Below are 24,973 nucleotides of genomic sequence, written 5' to 3'. Positions count from 1 at the left end.
ATTCTCAGAGGTAGAAACACCCCATCCTAAAAGGGCGGGACCAGGAGGGGCTGCACAGGGAGGGGCATGCAAGCACCGCTGCCATGCTGCTGCTGCAGCCGCTGCCGCTGGTCAGGGGGCGGGACCAGTGTGTGTGAAGGAAAAAAAAAATTAAAACTACTCCCAGAGTATGCCAACGACTTCTGCACGCCTGCGTTGACCTGGGAAAAAAAGTGCTTAGTCAGGGAGGGATAGGTTCAGGGTTGTACAGAGGTGGCAGGAGTGAGACACATGGAGAGAAATGATCCACTCGGTCGAAAGAATCAGAAGACAGAGAAAGGGCTTTGAGAAGGCAAAGAGGACTTCACAAGGAGGATCTGATGGTGGAACATGAGGAGTAAAGTGAGGGGGAAGAATGGGAGGGTGGGAGTGAGGGTGGGGAAGCCCATTCGTAGGGATCTCGAATGCTTTCCAATCTGGTGACAAAAGTTATCTAGATCTTGGAGGATATTGGAATCGCAAGTGCCGTCTTCAGGCCACAGAGAGATTGTGGCCAGGTAGAGCCTCTTTGGTTTGATGTAGCCAGAAAGACCAATGGTCAAGAGATTGGCAAGGAGACACCCTAAAGGTGTGTAGAGGGGGGTTTGGAATGAGAGGTTCCCATGACAGGAGGGAAGGGCCAATGAGAAGTTCGGGAGGAAAGAAGAAGCATCCTTCTTCTCCCTCAACCAACCCAAAAGAGAGAGACGAGAGAAGGTTCCAAGGTTGTCACCCCAAGACCTTTCCCGTAGAGACGAGCAGAGTTTTCATGGCCAGGCGCCTGGGCTTTTGAGAAGACGTGAAGCTGAGGAGATGGGTAAACTCCAAAGCCTTTCCAAGTTAAGGAAACGAGAAGGGGAGGGGGGTGTTGGGAAAGTCCCTGAGGCCTACGGGTAAGAAAGCGATGAGATTCCCACGTGTCCTGGTATGGCAGGGGTTGAGAAGTGTTCTGTGCAGGCCAACTCAGAACCATGGCACCGAGCAGAGCCAGAGCAGGAGTCAGAAGCTCGGGGCTAGATACGAGAATCGTCCACACTCACCCAGGTTTTCGGCATGAAAGATGACACAGAGGGCCAGGGAGAACCAGGACACAGGCTATATTGGAGGAGAAGACCCCTGCCGGGTTACCTTCCAAGGAGAAAGAGCACATATGCAGAAATGAAGGAGCCTTTTGAGGTGAGGAAAGGGAAGGGACGGGGCTTAGGGTACTCAGCACACGCTGATTGGTGGTTTCATATAAGGCACATGATTAGGCACTTAGGGTCTTAGGAATCGGGGGCTTAGGGTATTTGGCAGGTGCTGATTGGTGGTTCAATGTACAGTCCATATAAGGTGCCTGGTTAGGTGTTCAGGAGTGTTCGGGCTGCAGGTGGAGTTTACGTCATTCTCCATCCATCAGTTGGGGGAAAGAGGAACTATCACTCTGTGCTCTAGAGCATGACTGTGGAGAACTTTCAGGAATTGGTCCTAAAGGAAACTGTGGCCACTGTCATTAATCCTGAAACAGGTGTCCAAGCACAGGGTCAGCTGCTTACCAGGTCTCCTGTCCAGACCCGAGTCTCAGGCTCACTCAGGGCTCTTACAGACCTACAAGAACTGCACAGGATGCTAACGTGCGGTGTTCAAGCTTTATTGCAGATGCTGGCCAGCGAGCTGTCAGAGAGAGAGATGTGAAAACATTCATGGTGTGCACACCCTGGATATGGGGCAGGAGCCCTGCAGCTGCTCAGAAGTGTGGGCTTGAGCTCTGCCAGTGGGTTATGGTGACTTTTTTCACGTGTTTCTTCGTGTTGCCTGAGTTGTACAGGGGTTGGATGGCTGACTTGCTGTTTACTTTTCAACTTGCACTTCAGTGACTGTAGTGGTCTGGACAGTTCTCACATTCATGGCTACCCCGAAGAGCAGTGCCGCTATGAGGGCAAGCAAGCGACCAAAAGTGAATCTCAAATACACCATTGACATAGGATTTATCCTCACTGTCCAAGTTCTTCTTGGTTGGGATACGCTGTCCACACTCCCTCTGGCACCAGGGTTTAAGGACAGGGGCGGGTCGCACCCTACATGACAATGGCAGTTCCCTTGGTTGTTGCATAGGCCCCTGCAGTTGCATTTCAAAGGGGGACAGTTGTAGTTTAAGTCTTCTATGGAAGTGTTGCAGGAGCCCTTATTAAAGAATGTTTTTGCACGACAGGGGGTACCAGTTCTCACAAAACCAACGTCAGTTGTTTCTTTTCCACGGTGTGTTTCCAGTCCAAAACACCAGGTGTTTGCCCAGAAAGACTGATGGAAACCCACGTGTTCTTGCAGCCGTGGCATATGAGTGACGTTGATAGACTGTAGGCTTCCACACAGATTGTTAGTGGGATAACAAGGGTATGGATTGAACACATGAGTAATTTTACAGTGTCCAAATCGGCTTGCCAGTCCATTAATGCGGTAGCAGTAATCTGGAGCATGCAGTGCCCCTTCCCCAAAGATCTCCTTGCAGTACATATTGCGGTCAGTACAATTGCCGTGATAGCAGTAGGCTTCCTTGGTGCACGAGGTTCCATGTTGCAGATAAAAATTCATGAAGCAGCTCGTTTCCTTCCCATGCAGTACTCTAGAAGGTCACAGATGTTCTGGATCAGTCTGCAGAGCATCCCCACGAGCGTGTAGGTGCAATTTGTGCAGCATATTTCTCTGTTACAAACACTTCCAGGCGTGAAGTTGCAGTCAGTTTTACAGCAGGTGTTGGTATAGCACTCCTGGAAGGACCCACAGTCGCACTGCTCTTTGTCTTCCACCTCAGAGTTTCCACATCGAGTGACTGTCAGGCTTTCATTTGCATGGACAAATGCAGTTAAGTAGAGGCATTCTGCATGGTCAGCACTATAGGAGTTTTGTAGGAATACCACGGAGCAGTTGCTAAAGGCAACTGTCAACACGAGGTACCTGTACAAGATGCAGGTGGTCCTTCGCTGGCAAACAAAGGCATCTGTATCCATATACACACCCATTGTCCTCCCAACTTGCTGGGTGGCTATAACTGCCAACAATAATATATGTCTGTACAGGTGACCCACATAGACCAGACTGGTGTGCGATCACAAACTGTTCTCATTGGGATTAAAATTAAGTTCATGGGGTGCATCTTTAAGCACCATTAAGCCTGAATAGGGCCGAAAAGGAGTATAAATGTTGTTCCGATAATTCAGAGCAAATGGACCACTTGGCACAAGAAAGTTGTTCATATTGGTTGGATCCCTCTCATTATAAATGACCATGATGCTGATGTAGTACCTTATGTCAAGGCCTCGGAACATGGAGTCCATTAAACTCCCTAGATATACTAGGAATTTGATGTTTTCTGACATATTTCTGTACAGAGTATAAATGGAATTGGAACTCATGAGGCAGGCTTTCATGTTTCCTCTGTGGGATGAATAGAGCTTACTGCTGATCCTGGAGGCTGCACTGGTGTTCACTTTGGAGAGCAGAGGGTGCCTCTCTGCCTTGTATCCCAGCCTGGACGTAGGTCCTGTGGCGTTGGTGTCGGCTATGATCTGAGAAACGATGTGCTCAAACCTCTGGGAATCCTTGAGGGGTTTGATTTCATAGGCAAGGTCGTCCACCTTCATGATGCCTTCCAGGCCCCCATAGCACGTGTCCACGGTGACCATGGAGAGAGGGACGTCCTCCAGGTAGCCCAGGTAGTAACAGTCGAGCGGGAAAAAGGGGTGGTCCACCTGCAAGGCTCCTTGGTCATCCTGAGTCATCACCACCAGCTGTCCAGGCCAAAAGAGTCTCTTGCGCCGCATGTGGAGGACTTGTCTCTGCCCCCCAAACCTCAGGCTGTAGGAGAGCCATCCTGCTGCCAGCAGGGCTTTGCCATGGTGCAGCTCCTTCCTGGGAATCACCACCTCCGAGGAGATGTAGCGCCAGGAGGGACGACCTTGAGAACACTGGGTGGGAGCCAGCACCACCCAGAGCCCAAGCAGCAGGATGGGCATCCTCAGGGTGACGGGACCCCCTGCCAGCCTCATGCCCTTGTTGGGGGAGAACCATCAACGGGGACGAAGAGAGGGAGGTTCCTCAGTGAAGCTGGGTCCCCACCATCTGCTGTGGCCACCTCCTGCCAAGGGGATAGTGATAGGAAACCCACCCTGGCAGGGATGCTGAGGTAACAATGACAGGGCACGTCAGTGGGTGGAGCTAGACATGCATTCAGCTGGGGTGGAGGTGGGGGAGGTGAGAGGCGGATCTGAATGCTAAAGTGGAAATAAGAGAGAAGGAAGCAGAGCCCTGTCACCCCTGCACACCTCAGTCTTTCGTCTAGCGACCTGCACACATGCTGTGTAGTTTCAGCAGTTAAAGTCCCTACAACCCCGTCATCACGGTGCGCCTGCATCATTCCCAAGGGTCACTGTTGTCCTTATTATTGGGCTGCTTCTCCTACGCCTTTGGCAGGCGAGCTGGACTTTGTTAATTTTACCCTCGTAGGTGTTGACAAGGTTCATTTCTGTAACTATATGTGTCTTCTGGTCTGCAGCTAAGAAGTTTCCAACTGTGGAAGAAGGGAGCCACATGCTAACCTGACAAGCTCATTGGCGGCCTGCGTGGCAGTCTTGCCAACTCAGAGACCTACAATAACCTCAAAAAAAGGTCTGAAAATGAAATATTTAACTACAACCAGGATATGGCGGGGAGTCATGTCCTAGGTCGATATTTTCCCTGACAAAGATCAACTTAGATCTTTCCTGAGCCCATTTGCCTTTTTGCCTCTAAGATAACATATCTGTGAGATGTCTGGGTAACTTGTAACTTCCCTTTTTCTGGAGCCTCTGGGATACAACCAAATGTGGTGGGCACCAGGACAGATACCACCAATCCCTTCATTATCATGTTAATTGTTCATGCACCCACCTAAGTATGTGTCCATCATTTTACTTTTTATCCAGTCCCAGGGGTTACCCACCACTTTGCTTCATCCCACTTTCTTAATCTATCACCAATGAATTTCATGTAACCCATCTATGTCCCTCCTTTGATTGCAATGTATAAATATAAATGTAACCTGCCATTCTCTGGAGCATTATCTCAATTCATTGAGGTTCTGCTTCCTGACATATGTCGACAGTTTGGTTCAAATAAACTCACAAAAATTCTTTATAGGTTTCAATGGTTTTTTTAGGTTAACACAATGGTGAACTCCTGCTGATTGCTGCTTGGAAGCTCTTTGGGGCCTAGTGAGTGAAGTGTCTCCCAGTGTCTACCTGAGGCTTCCTGGATGAGGTTTTCATTTTCCTCCTCCACATGCTGATGACGGGAAGGACTTCTGGTCCAGTGGGAGCCATGTGGTTGTTCCCTGGAGCCCTTCCCCGTGGTTCTCTCCTTGGCCTTAGAGATGCTTCGTCTGCACATGCTGACTAGCTCTCCACTGAAGACACATTGGGCCCCTGTGGGTGTCCATCGGGAGAGTGTTATGGAATGTGGAATTTATGAAATTGGCAGGGAAGTGACAGTCCAATACTGTGAGGTTTGGTAAAGAGACTTTAATGAAAGCAGCGCTGCTGGTTCAGGGGACTCTAAGTTTCAGATCCTGAACCATCTGTTCAATGAGAATTTTATACATATATATTGAAGGGCTTAAAAAGGACAAAATAGGGCAGAGAAAGATTTATTGTGCTTAGCAGATATCTTGTAGAAAGCTTGCAGTCGTGAGCACAGCATAGCTCAGATAACCAGGACACACCTGGCATGGGAGGAACTAATGACTGGCCAGACCCATCTCCCACATTCTTTCACAAATGGAATTAATTACCAGCTAGCAAGAGAGTGCAGTAGAAAGCAGGTTACTGGGACTAATTCAGTTTGCTAGTCCCCTGAAAATGTCTCATTTTCCCTATCATGAGAACCAATATTTAACATGTTTTTATCCAATTGTGCAGTTTCTTGAGGAGGGGATGAGAAATTCACTCACAGGTCCCGATAAGAATCTATCATTGTTTTCCAGCACTGGGTGGCAACTGTCCTTTTACTAAAGGATATAGTCACCAGAAAGGGAGTTAAATGAACTTGAGGCTAGCAGCTTAACAGAGAAAGAATTCAGAGTATTTGTTATAAGGATGTTTAAATGGATGGATGACAAATACACACAACTCAATGAGAACTATAAGGAGCTGAATGAAAATGTCACCAACATGAAAAGAAACCAAGAGGAGATGAAGAACGACATAGCTGCAATAAAGAACACAATGGAAGGCTTAAAGAGTAGAGTAGAAGAGGCTGAGGACCGCATCAGCGAATTAGAAGACAAGGTAGGAAAAAACACACAAACACAGCAGCAACTGGAAAGAAGACTTAAAAAGCAAGAGGAGAGCCTAAGGGAGCTTCGGGACAATGCAAAACGAAACAACCTTCGAATAATAGGGATAAAAGAAGGAGAGGAAGAGAAGCAAGGAATAGAAAACCTGTTAGAAGAAATAATGACAGAAAACTTCCCTGATATTGGCAAGAAAAAAACTATCCAAGTCCAAGAAGTACACAGAGTCCCAAACAAGTTGAACCCCAAAAGACCGACACCAAGACACATCATAATTAAATTGACGAACACCAACGACAAAACAAGAATCTTAAAGGCTGCCAGAGAGAAACAGACAGTTACCTACAAGGGATCTCCTATCAGAATATCAACTGATTTCTCAACAGAAACACACCAGGCCAGAAGGGAATGGAATGAAATATTCAAAGTGATGCAAAACAAGGGACTGAAACCAAGAATACTATACCCAGCAAGGCTATCATTCAAAATTGAAGGTGGAATCAGAAGCTTCACAGACAAAAAAGGGCTAAGAGAGTTCATCACTACCAAACCAGCAGTGCAAGAAATGTTAAAGGGGCTGCTGTAAAAAGAAGAAAGAGAAAGGCAAGAAGAAACACAAACACTATATATATATATATATATATATATATATATATATATATATATATATATATTTGTTGATATATATATATATATATATATATATATATATATATATATCAACAAACAGGTACTTATCAATAATAACAGTAAACGTAAATGGATTAAATGCACCAATCAAAAGACATAGGGTAGCTGAATGGATAAGAAAACATGACCCATATATTTGCTGTCTACAAGAGACCCACCTTAGAGCAAAAGACTCACACAGACTGAGAGTGAAGGGATGGAAAAACATTTTTCAGGCAAATGGAAATGAGAAAAAAGCCGGGGTTGCGATACTTATATCAGATAAAATAGACCTCAAAGTAAAGGCTTTAATAAGAGATAAGGAAGGCCACTACATAATACTAAAGGGAGCAATCCAGCAAGAAGATATAACTCTGGTAAACGTATATGCACCCAACGCAGGAGCGCCCAAATACATAAAAAATCTGCTGGAAGATATCAAGGGAGAGATCAACATCAATACAATCATAGTAGGGGACTTTAATACACCACTGACATCAATGGATAAATCATCTGGACAAAAAATCAGCAAAGAAACAGCAATTCTAAATGACACACTAGATCAGATGGACCTAATTGACATCTTCAGAGTATTTCACCCCAAAGCCATGGACTATACGTTCTTCTCAAGTGCACATGGGACATTCTCAAAAATAGACCATATATTGGGTAACAAGCAAAGTCTCCCCAAATTCAAAAAGATTGAAATCATATCAAGCATTTTCTCAGACCACAATGACATAATATTAGAAATAAACTACAATAAAAACATTCCAAAAAATTCAAACACTTGGAAACTGAATAGCATGCTACTAAACAATGATTGGGTTATCAATGAGATCAAAGAAGAAATTAAAAACATCCTGGAGACTAATGACAATAAAAACACAACATTGCAAATCCTATGGGACACAATGAAAGCAGTCCTGAGAGGGAAATGTATAGCTCTACAGGCCTACCTCAAAAAACAAGAAAAAATGGTAATAGATCATCTATCTCAACAACTCAAAGAATTAGAAAGGGAGCAACAAGAAAAGCCCACAGTGAGCAGAAGAAAGGAAATAATAAAGATCAGAGCAGAAATGAATGACATAGAGACCAAAAAAAAAACAATACACAAGATCAACAAAACCAAGAGCTGGTTCTTTGAAAGGATAAACAAGATTGATGAACCTCTAGCCAGGCTCACCAAGAAACAAAGAGAGAGGACCCAAATAAACAAAATCAGAAATGAAAGAGGTGAAATAACAACAGACCCCACAGAAATACAAAGGATTGTCAAAAAATACTATGAGCAACTGTACTCCAACAAACTAGACAACCTGAAGGAAATGGACACATTCCTAGAAAAACACAACCTTCCAAAACTTACTCAGGAAGAGACTAAAAATCTCAATAGGCTGATAACTATGGAAGAAATTGAAGCAGTTATCAAAAAGCTTCCAGCAAACAAAAGCCCGGGGCCAGACGGCTTCACAGGGGAGTTTTATAAAACATTCAAGGAAGAGCTAAAACCAATCCTCCTCAGACTATTCCAGAAAATTCAAGAAGAAGGAAGACTTCCAAGCTCCTTCTATGAAGCCAGCATCACCCTAATACCAAAACCAGATAAAGATAACACAATGAAGGAGAATTACAGGCCAATATCCCTCATGAACATAGATGCCAAAATCCTCAACAAAATTCTAGCAAATCGAATCCAGCAATACATCAGAAAGATCATACACCACGACCAAGTAGGATTCATCCCAGGGATGCAAGGATGGTACAATATTCACAAATCAATAAACGTGATACATCACATAAACAAATTGAGAGATAAAAACCATATAGTCATATCAATTGATGCAGAAAAAGCATTTGACAAAATCCAACACCCTTTCTTGATAAAAACTCTCAGCAAGCTGGGAATAGAAGGATCATACCTCAACATAATAAAAGCCATATATGACAAACCCACAGCCAACATCATAATCAATGGGCAAAAACTAAAACCATTTCCCCTAAGAACAGGAACAAGACAGGGATGCCCACTCTCACCACTCCTGTTCAACATAGTGTTGGAAATACTAGCCATTGCAATCAGACAAGAAGAAGAAATAAAAGGCATCCAAATTGGAAAAGAAGAAGTAAAACTGTCCTTATTTGCAGATGACATGATACTGAAAACCCTAAAGACTCCATCAAAAAATTACTAGACTTAATAAATGAATTTGGCAGAGTAGCAGGATACAAAATAAATGCTAAGAAATCTATGGCATTTCTATACACCAATAATGAACTTACAGAAAGAGAGACTAAAAAAGCAATCCCATTTACCATCACACCAAAAAAGTTAAGATACCTAGGAATAAACTTAACTAAGGAGGTAAAAGACCTATACGCGGGAAACTACACAACACTGAAAAAAGAGATAGAGGAAGACATAAACAGATGGAAGAACATACCATGTTCATGGATTGGTAGAATCAACATCATCAAAATGTCCATACTACCCAAAGCAATCTATAATTTCAATGCACTTCCCATTAAAATACCAACAGCATACTTCACAGACCTAGAACGAACTTTCCAAAAATTCATCTGGAATAAAAAAAGACCCTGAATAGCCACAGCAATCTTGAGAAAGAAGAATAAAGTAGGAGGGATCTCAATACCAGATTTCAAGCTGTATTACAAAGCCACTGTTCTCAAAACTGCCTGGTATTGGCACAAGAACAGACATATAGATCAATGGAATAGAATAGAGAACCCAGAAATTGATCCAAATCACTACGCTCAATTAATATTTGACAAAGGAGGCATGAACATACAATGGATTCAAGACAGTCTCTTCAACAAATGGTGTTGGGAAAATTGGACAGATACATGCAAAAAAATGAAACTAGACCACCAACTTACACCATACACAAAAATAAACTCAAAATGGATCCAGGACTTGAGCATAAGAAAGAAAACCATAAAAATACTAGAGGAATCTACAGGCAGAAAAATCTCTGACATATGCCAAAAGAACTTCTTCGCTGATACTGCTCCTAGGGCAATGGAAGCTAATAAACAAATGGGACTACATCAAAATAAAAAGCTTTTGCACAGCAAAGGAAACCATCAATAAAACAACAAGAAAGCCCACTACATGGGAGAACATATTTGCCAATGATATCAACGATAAGGGTTTAATCTCCAACATTTACAGGGAACTCATGCAGCTTAACAAAAAGAAGATAAACAACCCAATCAAAAAATGGGCAACTGATCTAAATAGAGACTTTTCGAAAGAAGACAGAAGGAAGGCCAAGAGACATATGAAAACCTGCTCTAAATCACTAATCATTAGAGAGATGCAAATCAAAACAACAATGCGGTACCATCTCACACCTGTCAGAATGGCCATTATCAACAAGTCAACAAATGACAAGTGCTGGTGAGGATGTGGAGAAAAAGGAACCCTCGTGCACTGCTGGTGGGAATGCAGACTGGTGCAGCCACTGTGGAGAACAGTATGGAGTTTCCTTAAAAAACTAAAAATAGAGCTCCCATTTGACCCAGTGATCCCACTTCTAGGAATATATCCCAAGAAACTGGAAACATCAATCAGAAAGGATATATGCACCCCTATGTTCATAGCAGCACAATTCACCATAGCTAAGATTTGGAAACAGCCTAAGTGCCCATCAGCAGATGAGTGGATTAAAAAACTGTGGTACATCTACACAATGGAATACTACACTGTGGTAAAAAAGAAGGAGCTCTTACCATTTGCAACAATATGGATGGAGATGGAGAGCATTATGCTTAGTGAAATAAGCCAGGCAGAGAAAGATAAATATCACATGATCTCACTCATTTGAGGAATATAATGAACAACATAAACTGATAGGGGGAAAAATAGATCCAGAAACAGAGAAACATCAATCAGAACGTCAAAACTCAGGGAAGAAATTGTGAGGTAACCAGAAACCCAAGAATGTCTAAGATCGTCTTTCTAGCCACGCTAGCAGTCATCAGATGTACGGTAATTTTACCTGGGACAAGAGGGTAAGTATTTTGGTCTTATGCTCCTGACCCTTCATGGGTAATACCCCTTACGTGGGCTGATCCCCTGACTAATGTAATTACCAATAATACCAAACACCCTGGACATCCAGGAGGTCCATGGGTGGGGCAAGAAAGTATAAATACACAGGGGTCTCCACCCAGCTTCCCTTTTGTATGACACGAAATCAAAACAATGCCCCTTTGGGTGTACAATTAAAGAGAGGTTTCTGGCTTGTGTGGACACCAAAGAAAGGATGTCACTACTATCACTACGTGCCCCCGGTAGAGGTGCAGAAAATGTAACCGAGACCTTGTCTATATAAAAAGAAATGGATAGCCAGTTTGAAAGGGAATTCCCATGGACTAGAACAAAGAATGTCCTTACATGATATTATTCTACACTATCATTAAAATTTTTTCCCAGATTTGGATCACCCCCAGTACTTATAATAGTTCCTCACACCCTTGGGCGGGGAAAAAAAAAAGTCATCTGTTTGGTGCTTGGAGACAAACTTAACACATCTCTTGATACTATAGAATTACTACAACATAATATACAATTATCCCAAGCAAACGTACAAACTAATTCTTTGAATGTCTGGCAGCAATTTAAAAAGGACATGTAAGGATTTTATCCTTTTCATTGTGTAGAGGGCTTCCTGGGAGGGCACCTGAGCATTCTATATTGGTCCCTCTAACCCTTTAGGCCAAGAGAGGCCCTCTTCTCACAATTCAATTGCTCACAGCTGTTGCATGAGCTCTCTGTTCATGTCGAGGTTGCAGTCTCGTGATGACTGGTGCCATGGATCTGTCTCTCACCCAGTGGGGCGAACTGAGCCCTCCCTGGAGAAGAAACCTGGATTCCAAAAGATATGTGATCAGTGCTGGGGCCCCACCAGCAGGCGAGGGGATCCCAAGGCAGGTGCTGGGCATGGAGGCCACGGGGGCATAGGCTACCAAGGAGACAAAACTGAACCTCACGTCACCCTGCTTGGCCCTGGAGGATGGCTGGTTAGCCAGAGACGGGTAAGATTCCTCAAGGAAGGAACAACCTAAGACAGGCACAGTCGCAGAGGGGCCATCAGGAGAGAATTTGGGGATCAACAGAGGTGGGGCACAGACCCTCACCCCCCCAACATTGCAGGGGCCTGAATCCTAGCCCCTTCTGAGGTAGGTCTCCTGCCCCCATGGCTGCTTCGTGCTTCCCATGCCCAGCTCAGATCCGGACCCAAGTGACCGACAGAGACTTGGCCGACAGCAGCTGCCCTCTCACTCCAACAAGAATTGTTTGAGCTGTCTTGTACCCATGGTGTGGGGAAGTGGGTTTACGATATCTAAATCCAGCCTACCACCAGGAATGCTCAGGACCTACTCAAGAAGGCAAATAATCCCTTCCACCAATATTTACAGGGTAAAATAAGATTATTGTTAGAGTAATAAATTTGACAGTAAAATAGTAGTCAAGTTTTCAGGCAAATTTAAATTGGCTAGTTGAAACAAGCGAATATTCTAGAAAAATTAATTGTACTGGACAAAAAGGTGTTCCTAAAGTGTTAACTAAAATTTTTATTGGTACTTCATCTCATGATAAAATTGTGTACCATATAATGAACCTAAAACAGTAATATTATAGTGCAAAAAATTAAAGTTTAAAAGCCATCAAGACTACATTATAAAATTTTCAAAAGCCTCCTAACATTTAAATCAAAAAAGGAGGGGATAGTAGAGGAATATCATGTAAGGAAAAATATCCTGTAAGTAAATTACAGCTAGAAAATTAATACTTTAGAAAATTAATTGTAAGGCTAAAAGCAAGACACCCATGAAAAACACACAAGGTGACAAAACAAGCCAGAGGAAAATCATTTGGGCAAAAAATGAAAAAGGATTCCCAGTCAAATTGATAGAAAATATTCCTTTATTAACTTTTGGTCGAGAATATGTTTGTATATTTTCAGAAAACAACTCCGAGACCATGTGGATTCCAGCAACAGAGAGGAATCGACAGGACTACTCCAGCCATGAAGACAGAAGAGAAGCAGTCCAGAGACGGAAGACGCTGATGTGGCCTTCCCATCCTAGCAGTTAGCAGCTGTGCATCACTGCAGGTTGCCCAGGACCAAACCAGACAGAGTCGGACCCGCATTACCACCATTTGTCCACCATCCAGAACTGAAATGTCAGTGCTGACATGTACACATAAGGAACTGTTGGACATTGAAATTGGGTCTCAAAAGAACTGTTGGCCCAGAAAGAAACATGATCTCACTCATCTAGGGGAAATAATGAACAACATAGACTGATGAACAAGAACAGACCCAGAAACAAGGAGGCATGGATCAGACTGTCGGGCCTCAGGGGGAGGGTAGGGAAGGGTGGGGGTAAAGGGGGAGATCAACCACAGGACTTGTGTGCAAGCATATGAGCCTAACCAGCGGTTAAGGACAACAGGGGGGTGGGGGCATGTGTGGGGAGGGGTGTGGGATGGGAATGGGGGGATGAGGACAAATATGTGATACCTTAATCAATAAAGAAATTAAAAAATAATAATAAAAAAATAAAACCATGCTTAAAAGGAAAAAAAATTCAAAAAAAAAGAAAACATCAACTTGAATTCGAAAAGACACGAAACACACACCAAAATCAAGATAACAGAGATGTTAAAAATTATCTGACAAGGGTTTTTAAGGAGCTATTATAAAAATGCCTCAATGTGCCTGGCTAGTGTATCTCAGTGGTTGAGCATTGACCCATGCACCAGAAGATTGCTAGTTCGATTCCCGGTCAGTGCATATGCCCTGGTTGTAGGCTTGATTCCCTGTAGAGGGTATGCAAGAGGCAACTAATCAATGATTCTCTCTCATCGTTGATGTTTTTATCTCTCTCTTCTTTCTCCCTCTCCCTTCCTCTCTGAAATCAATATATATATATATATATATATATATTTTTTTTTTTAAAAAAGAGAATAAAAAAGAAGAAGGGAAAGAACTATTTATATGGGGAGAAAACTCCAATAGAACAGCCACTAATCCCAACAAATGCAAGCAACAAATACTTACAGATGAATGCAAACTACAAACAATGACTAATATCAAGCGAGGTGAGGGAAAACAGAAGCAAAAACAAACAAACATAAAGAAAAAACAATCTCACAAACAAGCAAAAAAAATATGATTAACAAGCAAACAAAAACAAAAGGACAGAGAGAAAAAACATTTGAATGGTGAAGAGAAGAGAGAGGTGTATATGGACTTAGATCAGGGGATTGGAAATTAGATATATAAGTAGGGTGAAATTTTAACAGGGGTAAAAAGAAGGAATAAGGAAAATCTAAAGCAGGAATAGGATAAGAGAAACAGTACAACAAAAGGGGAAAAGTAAGGAAGAGAGTGTTGGCATAAAGATAAAGTTGAGATAGAGTAAAATGATGCTAAAGGAAAGGTGAAAATAGAATGTAGAACACTAATCCCAAAATAAAATAAAGAGAAAATAAAATGACACTTTTTAAAAAAAAAAAGGTAAAATAGTAGTAGTAATAATACTGATTAAAAATTAATAATTAAAAAGGTAAAATCAAGTGAGGAAAAAAGAAAAATAATAGTTTCTTAAGTAAAAGATGAATAAAAATAAAAATGTTCAGTAGTGAAGGTCATTCACTTCCTCTACTGTTCTGTTTGGCACGCCTGTTTCCTAGTCAGGACAGTATTGAAGTTCCCTGTGTTCTACTGTTCCTCAGTGTTGTAGGACACAGTCCTGATTTCCAAGCAGGCAGTACTTTTTTTTCTTATACTCCTTTATTTGTGTTTACACAAAAGTCAATTTGTGATTCAACCCCTGGGTGGCAGTGTTTCTGGATTGACCTCCAGGTCTATAGGTCCTCTCTAGCTAGTGTTTAGATTTTGTTTTCCCTGTGGCACTTAATACCAGTTTGGGGGAATGGGCTACCCCAGAGCTGCTTCTCTGATCGTTATTCCCTGCTCTGATCCCCAGGTTCCACAAAAACAACTTTTCCCTGCAGTGTCTTAGAGTGTCCCCAATTGGGTAATCCTATGTATTGGGCTTAGTAATCAAAAGCAAGGATTTAAAGAGGGGAAAAAAAGAGAGAGTGAAAAGAGCCAGAATAAGTGTGTGAACTCCAGCGCTGCGGCACATGTCTGTGTAGTCTTTTTTCCCCTTGAGTCTAAGCAGCCAGTACACTGTTAAAATGTTTAGGCAACCCTTTTGCACCCAGTTCAGCTATGGGTTGCATTTTAGAGTTCCCTTCTGTTAGCAGCCTTGCGGATCCCCTTCCACATTCACGGATCACGCCAGCCCTAATGGCCGTGGACTTTTCTGGGCGCAGACTTGCCTGGATCCTCCAGCTCCCACTGTGCATGTTTCTTTCCTGCCCAGACCACAGACCTCACCTTATCCCAGGCAAAATCTGACCTTTCCTTGAAGAAGTGCAGAGCTCCTCTGAATCCTCCTGCTCACGCCACTTGGGGACCTGTGTTCCCTGGTTCGCAGCTGTTCGCTGGGTGCTGTTGCTGTATATTCCCAGGATTTTCATGATTTCGACAACATCCACTCTCCTCTTCAAGATAGTGTGGTCTTCGCGTCAGAGCCGGTCACTCCAGGAGGGATCCCAGGAGCATTGAAGGTTGCCTGGTCAAGGGAACCCCTTCCTGCAATCTGCCACAGTCCCCTGGAGTATAGCTGTCCCTCAACTCACAAACAAACACTCCCCATGGGACCACACATCTGCCCTTTGTTCTCTCATTGATGCACTATCTTGCAGTCTGCCTTCCCATTGGCAGCCATCTTCCTTCCTCATTTATCTCTTGTTATGACCTTCACTTTGAGGTCTATTTTGTCAGATATAAGTATTACTACCCCAGCTTTCTTTTCTTTTCTTTTCTTTTTTCATTTACATTTGCCTGAAAAATTTTCCATTCCTTTTCTTTCAGTCTGTGTGAGTCTTTTGCTCTAAGGTGGGTGTCTTATAGACAGCTTATATAAGGGTCATGTTTTCTTATCCATTCAGCTATCCTATGTTGTTTTATTGGAGTACTAGAGGCCCGGTGCACAAAATTCGTGCACGGGGGGCATGTCCCTCAGCCCAGCCTGCACCCTCTCAAATCTGGGACCCCTTGAGGGATGTCCGACTGCCCATTTAGGCCCGATCCTTGTGGTGGGATTGGGCCTAAACGGGCAGTCAGACATCCCTCTCACAATCCAGAACTGCTGGCTCCCAACCGCTTTCTTGCCTCCCTGCTTGATTGCCCCTAACCGCTTCTGCCTGCCAGCCAGATCACCCCCTAACCACTCCCTTGCTAGCCTGATAGATGCCTAACTGCTCCACTGCTGGCCTGATTGCCCTTAACTGCCCTCCCCTGCAGGCCTGGTCACCCCCAACTCCCCTGCCCTGCTGGCCTGGTAACACCTAACTGCCCTCCCTTGCCAGCCTGGTCGCCCCCAACGGCCCACCTCTGCAAGCCTGGTTGCCCCTAACTGTCCTCCCCTGCAGGCCTGGTCCCCCACAACTCCCTGGTCCCCCCCTCCTCTGCAGGCATGGTTCCCCCCCAACTGCCCTCCCCTGCAGGCCTGGTCACCCCTAACTGCCCTCTCCTGCAGGCCCTGTCCCTCCCAACTGCCCTCCTCTGCTGGCCCAGTCACCCCTAACTGCCCTCTCCTGCTGGCCTGATCGCCCACAACTGCCCTCCCTTGCCAGCCATCTTGTGATGGCCATCTTGTGTCCACATGGGGACAGCCATCTCTGACCACATGGGGGCAGCCATCTTGTGTTGCAGTGATGGTCAATTTGCATATTACTCTTTTATTAGATAGAATTTGATTCATTTACAGTTAATGTTATTATTGACTAGAATCCCAGCGTGTCAAATTGTGCAGCCCTGCTGACCTATGCGGCCTCTCTGTGCTTGCAGCCCCGCCCACGCTTACATGCAGCCTCACTCACAGCCTTGCCCACCCACACTGGTGTCAAGTCCCCACCGGCGCCTGCGCACTCAGCCTCCTGGTGATCAGTCTTTGGTCATTCTGCCATGATATTTATGATAGAGATAGGCACTGGTTTGTTGCCATTTTTATTCTTTATGCTACATTCCTTTTTTCCTGTCTATTTCTTCTTTTTACAACAATTCCTTTAGCATTTCTTTCATTCCTGGCTTGGTGGTTATAAACTCCCTTCGCCTTCTTTTTTCCTGTGAAGCTCCTGATTTCACCTTCAATTTTGAATGATAGCCTTGCTGGATAGAGTACTCTTGGATTCAGTCTCTTGCTTTGCATCACTTTGTATACATTCTATTCCCTTCTGGCCTGATGTAATTCTGTTGAGAAATCAGTTGATAGTCTAATGGGAGATCCTTGTAGGCAACTTTCTGTCTCTCTCTGTCAGCTTTTAAGATTCTTGTTTTGTCATTGACATTTGCCAATTTAATTATAAAGTGTCTTGTTTGTTTTTTTGTTTGTTTGTTTGTTGTTGTTGTTGTTTTTGGGGGGTTCATCTTGTTTGGGGCTCTGTGCTTCTTGGACTTACGTGACTTTTTTCTTCCCAAAGTCAGGGAAGTTTTCTGTCATTATATCTTCAAACAGGTTTTCTATTTCTTGCTCTGCTTCCTCTCCTTCTGGAATCCCTATTATGCATATGTTGTTCCAGTTCATGTTGTCCCAGAGCTCCCTTAGACTCTCTTCCTGCTTTTCAATTTTTTTCCAGTTGCTGCTCTGGTTGTTGTTGTTTTTTTTTCTACCTTGTCTTTTAACTCACTGATTCAGTCCTCAGCTTCTTTTACTGTTGAATCTTCCATTGTGTTTGTTATTGCAGCTATGTCATGCTTCTTTTCCTCTTGATTCTTACACATGTCGGTGAATTTCTCATCCAGTCATCTGAGCATCCTTATAACCATTACTCTGAATTCTTTCTCTGACAAATTGCTTGCCTACACTTTATTTAGTTCCTTTTCTGGTGATTCCTCTTTTTCTTTCATTTGGGGGTTGTTTCTTTGTCTTCCCACTTTAATGTTCCTTTGTAATTGTTTGACATATTAGATAAAATTGCTAAGCCACCCAGATTTTTTGAATTTGTCTTACATAGTAGATAGATGTTTTGTGGGACCCAGTGATGCAGTCTCTCAGGTCTCCTGGGATAGGTGTTCTAGGGAGGACCCCTGCTTGAAATATTGGGTTCTCCTGATGTATTTGTGTCTTGAATGTTATTGTCCAGTTTGTAGGTGGAATCTCATCTCAGGGTGTCTGATTATGAGGCTTGCTCCCTACCACGTTGTGCCAGCCATTGTGGAGGCTCTGATCGAACAGCACAAAATACAACATGTCAACACACAACACAGAAGGAACAGAACATGAATGTACACAAGACACCTATAACCCCAACAAAAGTGACCATCAGGGAAAAGAGGATTATTAAAGAGAAAATAGAGTAGATAGTGAGGAGGCAAAAAAGAAAGAATATGGGGAGAAAATATAACAAAACACACAAATAAACCAAAAAGGATAAACAAAAAATACCCTGAAAAATAAAAGGGGGAGGGGGGGTAGAATCTATAGATACAGAGCTTAAATAGAGAAAATGAGGTTAAGAAATTGGATGAATAAGGGAAGAGCCACAGTTTAGAATAGAGGAGGGAAAAGGAAATTAGAGGACTAGAAAAAAATTTTTAAAGATTTTTTTAAAAATTAAAAAGGGAGAATAGAGGAGAGAGCAGATAGGCCTAAATTTAGGAAGTGAAACAAGTTTTAAAAAAAGGAGAAGGGAAAAGAAAAAAAAATGAATAGTGAAGAAAAAGAAATGAGGAGAAATGGAGTAGGAACAGGGAAGAGGAAATTAGATATATGAATAAACCAGCAGAGATTAGAATAATAACATCAATACAGCAGACAAGATCCATTTTTGAAAAGTAGAAAAAAAGGAAGGAAAGAGGAAAACTAAGACAGGGAAAGGAGAAGAAAACGGGAGGAAAAAAGAGAAGTGAGGAAAGAAAAGGTACAAAAATATAAAAACAAAATACAATAAGATAAAATAAAAAATAATACAAAAATTAAAAATAAAGAAATAAAAACAGTGAGGTGTTGTTCACTTCAGCCGAGTTTTAACTCCCCATGGGAGCTGGCTGAGGACCCCACTCTTCTGTTCTGTCTGCTTATTCTGGGGTTTCTGTTAGGTGCTGAGGTGCTGACCACTGTTGGGCACTGTCTTTTGGCGTTTAGCACCAGCAACCTGCTTGAAGCTCCAAGGGATCCACAGGTCCTCTACTCTGTCTGCACAGGCCTTGGATGCAAAGAAGCAGGGCCAATTTGCCCTCTTTGCCTGTCTGCCATCTGTCAGTCTTAATCACTCAAGTGTCTGTTTCTGACAGGGCTTTAGGTGGGGTTGGTGCTTTTTCACTTTCAGGGAATAAGATGGATGTTTTTTTTCCCTGATCCAGAGCTACTCCTCTGCGATGTGGACGAAAGGGTCCAAATGCTGACCTGACACTCAGAGACCTAAAGTAACCACAAAGGATGGTCTGAAATTAAACTTTAACTAAACGCAGTTATGGTGGGCAGTTACATCCTAGGCCAGTATCTTCACTGACAAGGTCAACCTTTTACCTTAACTGAACCTATCTGTCTTTTTGCATCTATGATAACATACCCTTGAAATGTCTGGGAAACTTGTAACTTCCCTTTTTCTGGAGCCCTTGGGGGCACAACCAAATGTGGTGGGCGTCAGGACAGATACCACAAATTCCTTCATTATCATGTTAATTGTTCCTTCACCCACCTAAGTATGTGTCCATCATTTTACTTTTTATCCAATCCCAGGGGTTTCCCATGTCTTTGCTTTATCCCACCTCCTTAATCTATCACCAATGAATTTCGTGTAACCCACCTATGTCCCTCCTTTGATTGCAATGTATAAATACAAATGTAACCCGTCATTCTCTGGAGCATTATCTCAGTTCGTTGAGGTTCTGCTTCCTGGCATATGTCGACAGTTTGGCTCAAAAAAACTCACAAAAATTCTATACAGGTTTCAATGTGTGTGTTTTTGTTGTTGTTGTTGTTTTACGTTAACAGCGAGTGGCCCAAAATATTATCTAGCCTAGGTTGGTCAGAGATGTTTGTATGGAGACCAATGGGATTGGCTGGCAACCTGGAGTTTTTATCAGTCTGGTTCCCAGAATGGTGACACTGGCTGGCCACTCCTCCAATTCAATCCCCAAGGGTTTCTTGGGACTATTCCCACCTGTAAGCTTGGCCTCTGCCTTTGTTTCCTCTGTAAAGCTCAAATTGCAGAGTGTGGCAGTCTGTATCACCTGCCTTGAGGCTACTTGTGAAAGGAGTTTTTAGGGGTAAAATAGGCAGGTTTAGGAAGTTTTAGGAATTAGGGGGTCCATGGGGAGAACCACAGGGCTGCAAAGCTGGGAGCTGACCCAAACTATACATTCAAAGAATAATAGAGTCGCAGAAGGTATACATTCACAGAATAAAGGAAAGGAAAACACTCATTCAGAGTGGAAAGAAGAAGGCCCAAAGGAATAGAAAAACAAAAGGGAGAAGTAAAGGGAAACATCCCAGAAGGTTTGAGCTCTGAAGCTTCTATAGTGACCAATCAGAGGGGATATCAAGACACAAAGAACTGCAGCCTTTATAAACTTAGAAAAAAAGGGACTTAGTGGGACTCTGTCCCCTTCCCCACATGGTAGTCTGTGCTTGTTTCTCAATAAATACCCATCTTTTCCCATACCACCTTTTGTCTGTGGTTTCATTCTTGGACTCCACCTGGACAAGAATCTGGGAAGCCATCATTGCATCCTGCCCAGGGGAACACCATGCCTTCCAGTTCAATGTTCGAGTTTCACTTGGATGTGCTATCTCTTCTGGGGAGAAATGGCCACTTAGGTTTGGAAGCTTAAGAACATCCCAATGCAGGACTCTGGGCCATGTCTCCCTGCCCTGCTTCCCTCCCCAGCCACTCCTCAGGCACCTCAAGTCTGTGCCTCTCTCCCTGTGCCAAAGCCTTGGGTGAGTGTTTGCAATTGCAAAGTCAGTGTTTTGGGTGTTAACGAAAAAAACCATTGAAACCTGTAAAGAATTTTAGTGAGTTTATTTGAGCCAAACTGTCAACATATGCCGGGAAGCAGAACCTCAATGAATTGAGATTATGCTCCGAAGAATGGTGGGTTACATCTGTATTTATGCATTGCCATCAAAGGAGGGACATAGGTGGGCTACATGAAATTCATTGGATAAAGTCAAATGGTGGGAAACCCCTGGGATTGGACAAAAAGTAAAATGATGGACACATACTTAGGTGGGTACAGGAACAGTTAACATGATAATGAAGGAATTTGAGGCATCTGTCCTGGCGCCTACCACATTTGGTTGTGCCCCAGGGGCTCCAGCAAAAGAAGGAAGTTACAAGTTACCCAGACATCTCACAGATATGTTATCTTAGAGGCAAAAAGGCAAATGGGCTCAGTAAAGAAGATCCAAGTTGATCTTTGTCAGGGAAGATAGCAGCCTAGGAATGACTGCCCACCATAACCTGTTTGTAGTTAAATATTTAATTTTCAAACCATCCTTTGTGGTTATTCCAGGTCTCTGAGTTTGCAAGACTGCCACGCAGGCCTCCCCTGAGCTTGTCAGGTTAGCATGTGGCTCCTTTCGTCCACACATTCCCCTTTTGGTCATAAATCAATCCAAAGGATGCATTGATGACCAACCTTTTGGTTGGATAATGGAGTCCCACGGTGCTAGGAAGGCTCATTCCTAGGATGTCTCAGTGTCAGCATGTCTTGCTGAACAGGTGGACCACTGGGGATGGGGCAAGACCATAACCTTAGATGGCATTTAAGGTCGAATTATATATTTTAAAAAGGCAGGTAAATGGGAGGCAGTCAAATCCTATATGTCCTTGTTAAAAAGTATTCTGGATCATTTCTAATTTTGAGCCACCATGATCCGAGTCTTTTTGCTGTTTGTCTTACGTTTTGCTTTTCTGCATCTAATATAACATTTACATATCAAGAACAAAAGTAACAATAGTAAACCAATAACACTGATTAGGAACAGAAAATGTCTAATGCCCCGACCCGCGGGGCAACAACACGGACACCAGAGACGAACCTAAGAGAATGAGACAAACAAGGGACGCGGAGAATGGAGGCAAGACAAATGGGTTTCTGATCAAGCCTCAAATTTTTATTCTTACAGCGGTGCCTTATATCCAAGTCAGGGAGTGGGAGGTGGGGCGCGGGGAGTGAACTGTGGACCTATCAGTGCTTGCCAGCAGGGGCTGCAGGCAGGGGAGGGGGTATGAGGAAGTTCTAGAAAGGGAGATGTCTAGGAGGGATAGGGGCTGAGCGGATCATGTGGACTTAGATAATTTGGCTAAGGTCGTAAAGGGTGTTAACTAAAGATAAAGGATGGGGCGGTTGAAGGGCAGCTATGCGAAGAATGCTTTGTCCTCAGGCATGAGGAAGTAAGCCAATGGTGAGGACCAAGTTTCCATGAGGTTCTGTTTCATTAGCTTACTAAAATAATGTTAGAATTAATTTGTCATTGACTCTTGGCTCCTGACATCTCCTCCCTCTCTGTTTAAGAGAAGGGAGTGGGCCTTAACCAACCGGGGAGACATTGACCTGGTTCCTCCCGTGGGCTTTGCACACCCACCGTGTGTGGCTCTTGACATCTTTTGGGGAGGAGAGGCAGAGCCATTATTTTTATTGATGTCAACCTCTATGCAAACCAGGTATACTCTCAGGGAAATCCAGAGGAGGTTGAAAATGTTTGAACCTTCCCTTGCAATGCTTTGCTCTGCACCCGGTTTGATACCCATACCTCTGGCTCTGGCCAGAGCGTAGGTAAGCATCCCTCTGGTTAAGATGCTGTCCCCGTAGGGAAGGAGCGAGTCTGGGTCTGGAGGTTTTCGCGCTCTTGGTAAACCGAGTCCCACCTATCGGCCATTTCCAGGCGTTGATAGTGAACCTGGATGGGTTTTACTAAAGCTGAATCTATTTGCTATTTTACAAGGTCGGTTATTTTTCTAAATGCCCAAGGGCCAAATGTCTTCGTGGCTGGAGCATTCCTGTTAATTCCTCTCTGTTGCAGGAGTCCACATGGTCTAGGAGTTGTTTTCTGAAAATATACAAACACATTCTCGACCAAAAGTTAATAGAGGAATCTTGTCTATAAATTTTACTAGGGATCCTTTATTTTTTGCCCAAACAATTTTCCTTTGGCTTATTTTGACACCATATATGTTTTTCATGGGTGTCCTGCTGTATGAAAATTAATTTTCAAAGTAAAAAATTTTTTCTAGATGTAATTTACTTACAGGATATTTTTTCTTACATGGTATTTTTCCACTATCCCCCTTTTTTATTTAATTTTTAGGAGGCTTTGGAAGATTTTTATAATGCAGTCTTGATAACTTTAAATTTTAATTTTTGCACAAAATATGACTGCTTTAGGTTCATTGCATGTTAAGTAATTTTACCATGAAATGAACTATCAATAGAAATTTTGGTTAATACTTTAGGAACAGCTTTTGTACAATTACATTTTCTTGAATATTTACTTATTTTCAATTAGCTAATTTAAATTAATCTGAAAACTTGACTATTTTACTGTTAAATTTAATACTCATTAAATAACAACAATCTTAGTTTACTCAGTAAATATTAATGGAAAGGATTATTTTGCATCCTTGAGAAAGCCCTGAGCATTTCTGGATTTAGGTATAGGGCAGCTGCCATCAGCCAACTCTGTGTTGCCTGGATCCCAATCCAAACTGGGCCAAGTCTCTTTCTGTTATCTGGGTCCAGATCTGATCTGGGCCAAGTCTCTGTATGTTGCCTGGGTCCCGATTTAAGCTGGCATGGGAAGCGCGAAGCAGCCATGGGACAGGAGACCTCCCTCAGAAGGGGCGAGTGTTCAAGCCCCTGCAATGTTGGGGGGGGTGAGGTTCTGTGCCCCACCTCTGTTGGCCCCCAAGTTCTCTCCTGATGGCCCCTCTGCGACTGTGCCTGTCTTAGGTTGTTCCTCCCTTGAGGAATCTTACCCGTCTCTGGCTAACCAGCCATCCTCCGGGGCCAAGCAGGGTGATGTGAGGTTCAGTTCTGTCTCCTTGGTAGCCTACGCCCCTATGGCCTCCATGCCCAGCACCTGCCTTGGGATCCCCTCGCCTGCTGGTGGGGCCCTGGCATTGATCACAGATCTTGGGGTACCCAGGTTTCTTCTCCAAGGAGGGCCCATCTCACGCCATTGGGCGAGAGACAGATCCATGGTGCCAGTCATTATGAGGCTTTAACCTCAGCATGAACAGAAAACTCAGGCAACAGCTGTGGGCAATTGGATTGTGAGAAGAGGGTCCCTCTTGGCAAAAAGAGCAAGAAGGGTCAATATAGAATGCTCAAATGCTTTCCCAAGGGGCCTTCCACACAGTGGAAGGGATTAAATTCTTTCATGTCCTTTTTAAATTGCTGCCAAACATTCAAAGAATTAATTTGTAAGTTTGGGATAATTGTACAATGTGCTGTTGTAAAATATCAAAAATTATAATGAAATTGTAAAATATCATGTAAGAATATTTTTTGTTCTAGGCCATGGCAATTCAATCTCAAACTGGCTATCAATTTCCTTTTATATAGAAAAGGTCTTAACCAGTTAAAGTCTCCTAATAATTTCTAAAAGTCATTTAATCTTTTCTTATCTACACCTTCTGAGGCCTAATGCATTGGTTATCAATTACAGTCTCTATGATATTTGAAGGAAACCTCTATTTCCTTCCAAAATAATTTTCAGGTTACAGAGAGTTTCATTTAAATATCTGTCTTTCTTTTTATAACAAGCAACCTGTATGGTTACAGCTTGAAAGGCAAGCCTCAGGCGACTAGCTAGCTATATTACAAGTATTCTTACAGTAAGGCTGACTACTAATTTACT

General features: G+C 43.2%; 2 protein-coding genes and 1 long non-coding RNA gene across 3 annotated transcripts in view; all 3 read right to left on the bottom strand.

Moving 5' to 3' along the window:
- The window catches only part of LOC307097879, a 431,535-nt gene that overhangs the window by 79,280 nt on the left and 327,282 nt on the right, over positions 1-24,973 (bottom strand). The gene's annotated exons all lie outside the window — the stretch shown is intronic.
- LOC307097576 (disintegrin and metalloproteinase domain-containing protein 29-like) lies at positions 1,849-3,017 on the bottom strand (the record flags this gene model as incomplete). Its single annotated transcript, XM_079767686.1, is given in 2 exon segments — positions 1,849-2,603; positions 2,606-3,017. Coding segments are annotated over 2 exon segments (1,167 nt in total).
- Positions 3,105-4,043, bottom strand: LOC307097575 (disintegrin and metalloproteinase domain-containing protein 20-like; the record flags this gene model as incomplete). The annotated part of the gene is made up of 1 exon (XM_079767685.1): positions 3,105-4,043. The coding sequence occupies one exon, from the start codon at positions 4,041-4,043 to the stop codon at positions 3,105-3,107; it is 939 nt and encodes a 312-aa protein (XP_079623811.1).

The sequence above is a fragment of the Cnephaeus nilssonii genome (genome assembly GCF_951640355.1).
Source record: "Cnephaeus nilssonii genome assembly, chromosome: 4".
NCBI lineage: Eukaryota > Metazoa > Chordata > Mammalia > Chiroptera > Vespertilionidae > Cnephaeus > Cnephaeus nilssonii.
Note: the sequence above shows the minus strand (reverse complement) of the source record. Positions and strands in the feature narration are given on the sequence as shown.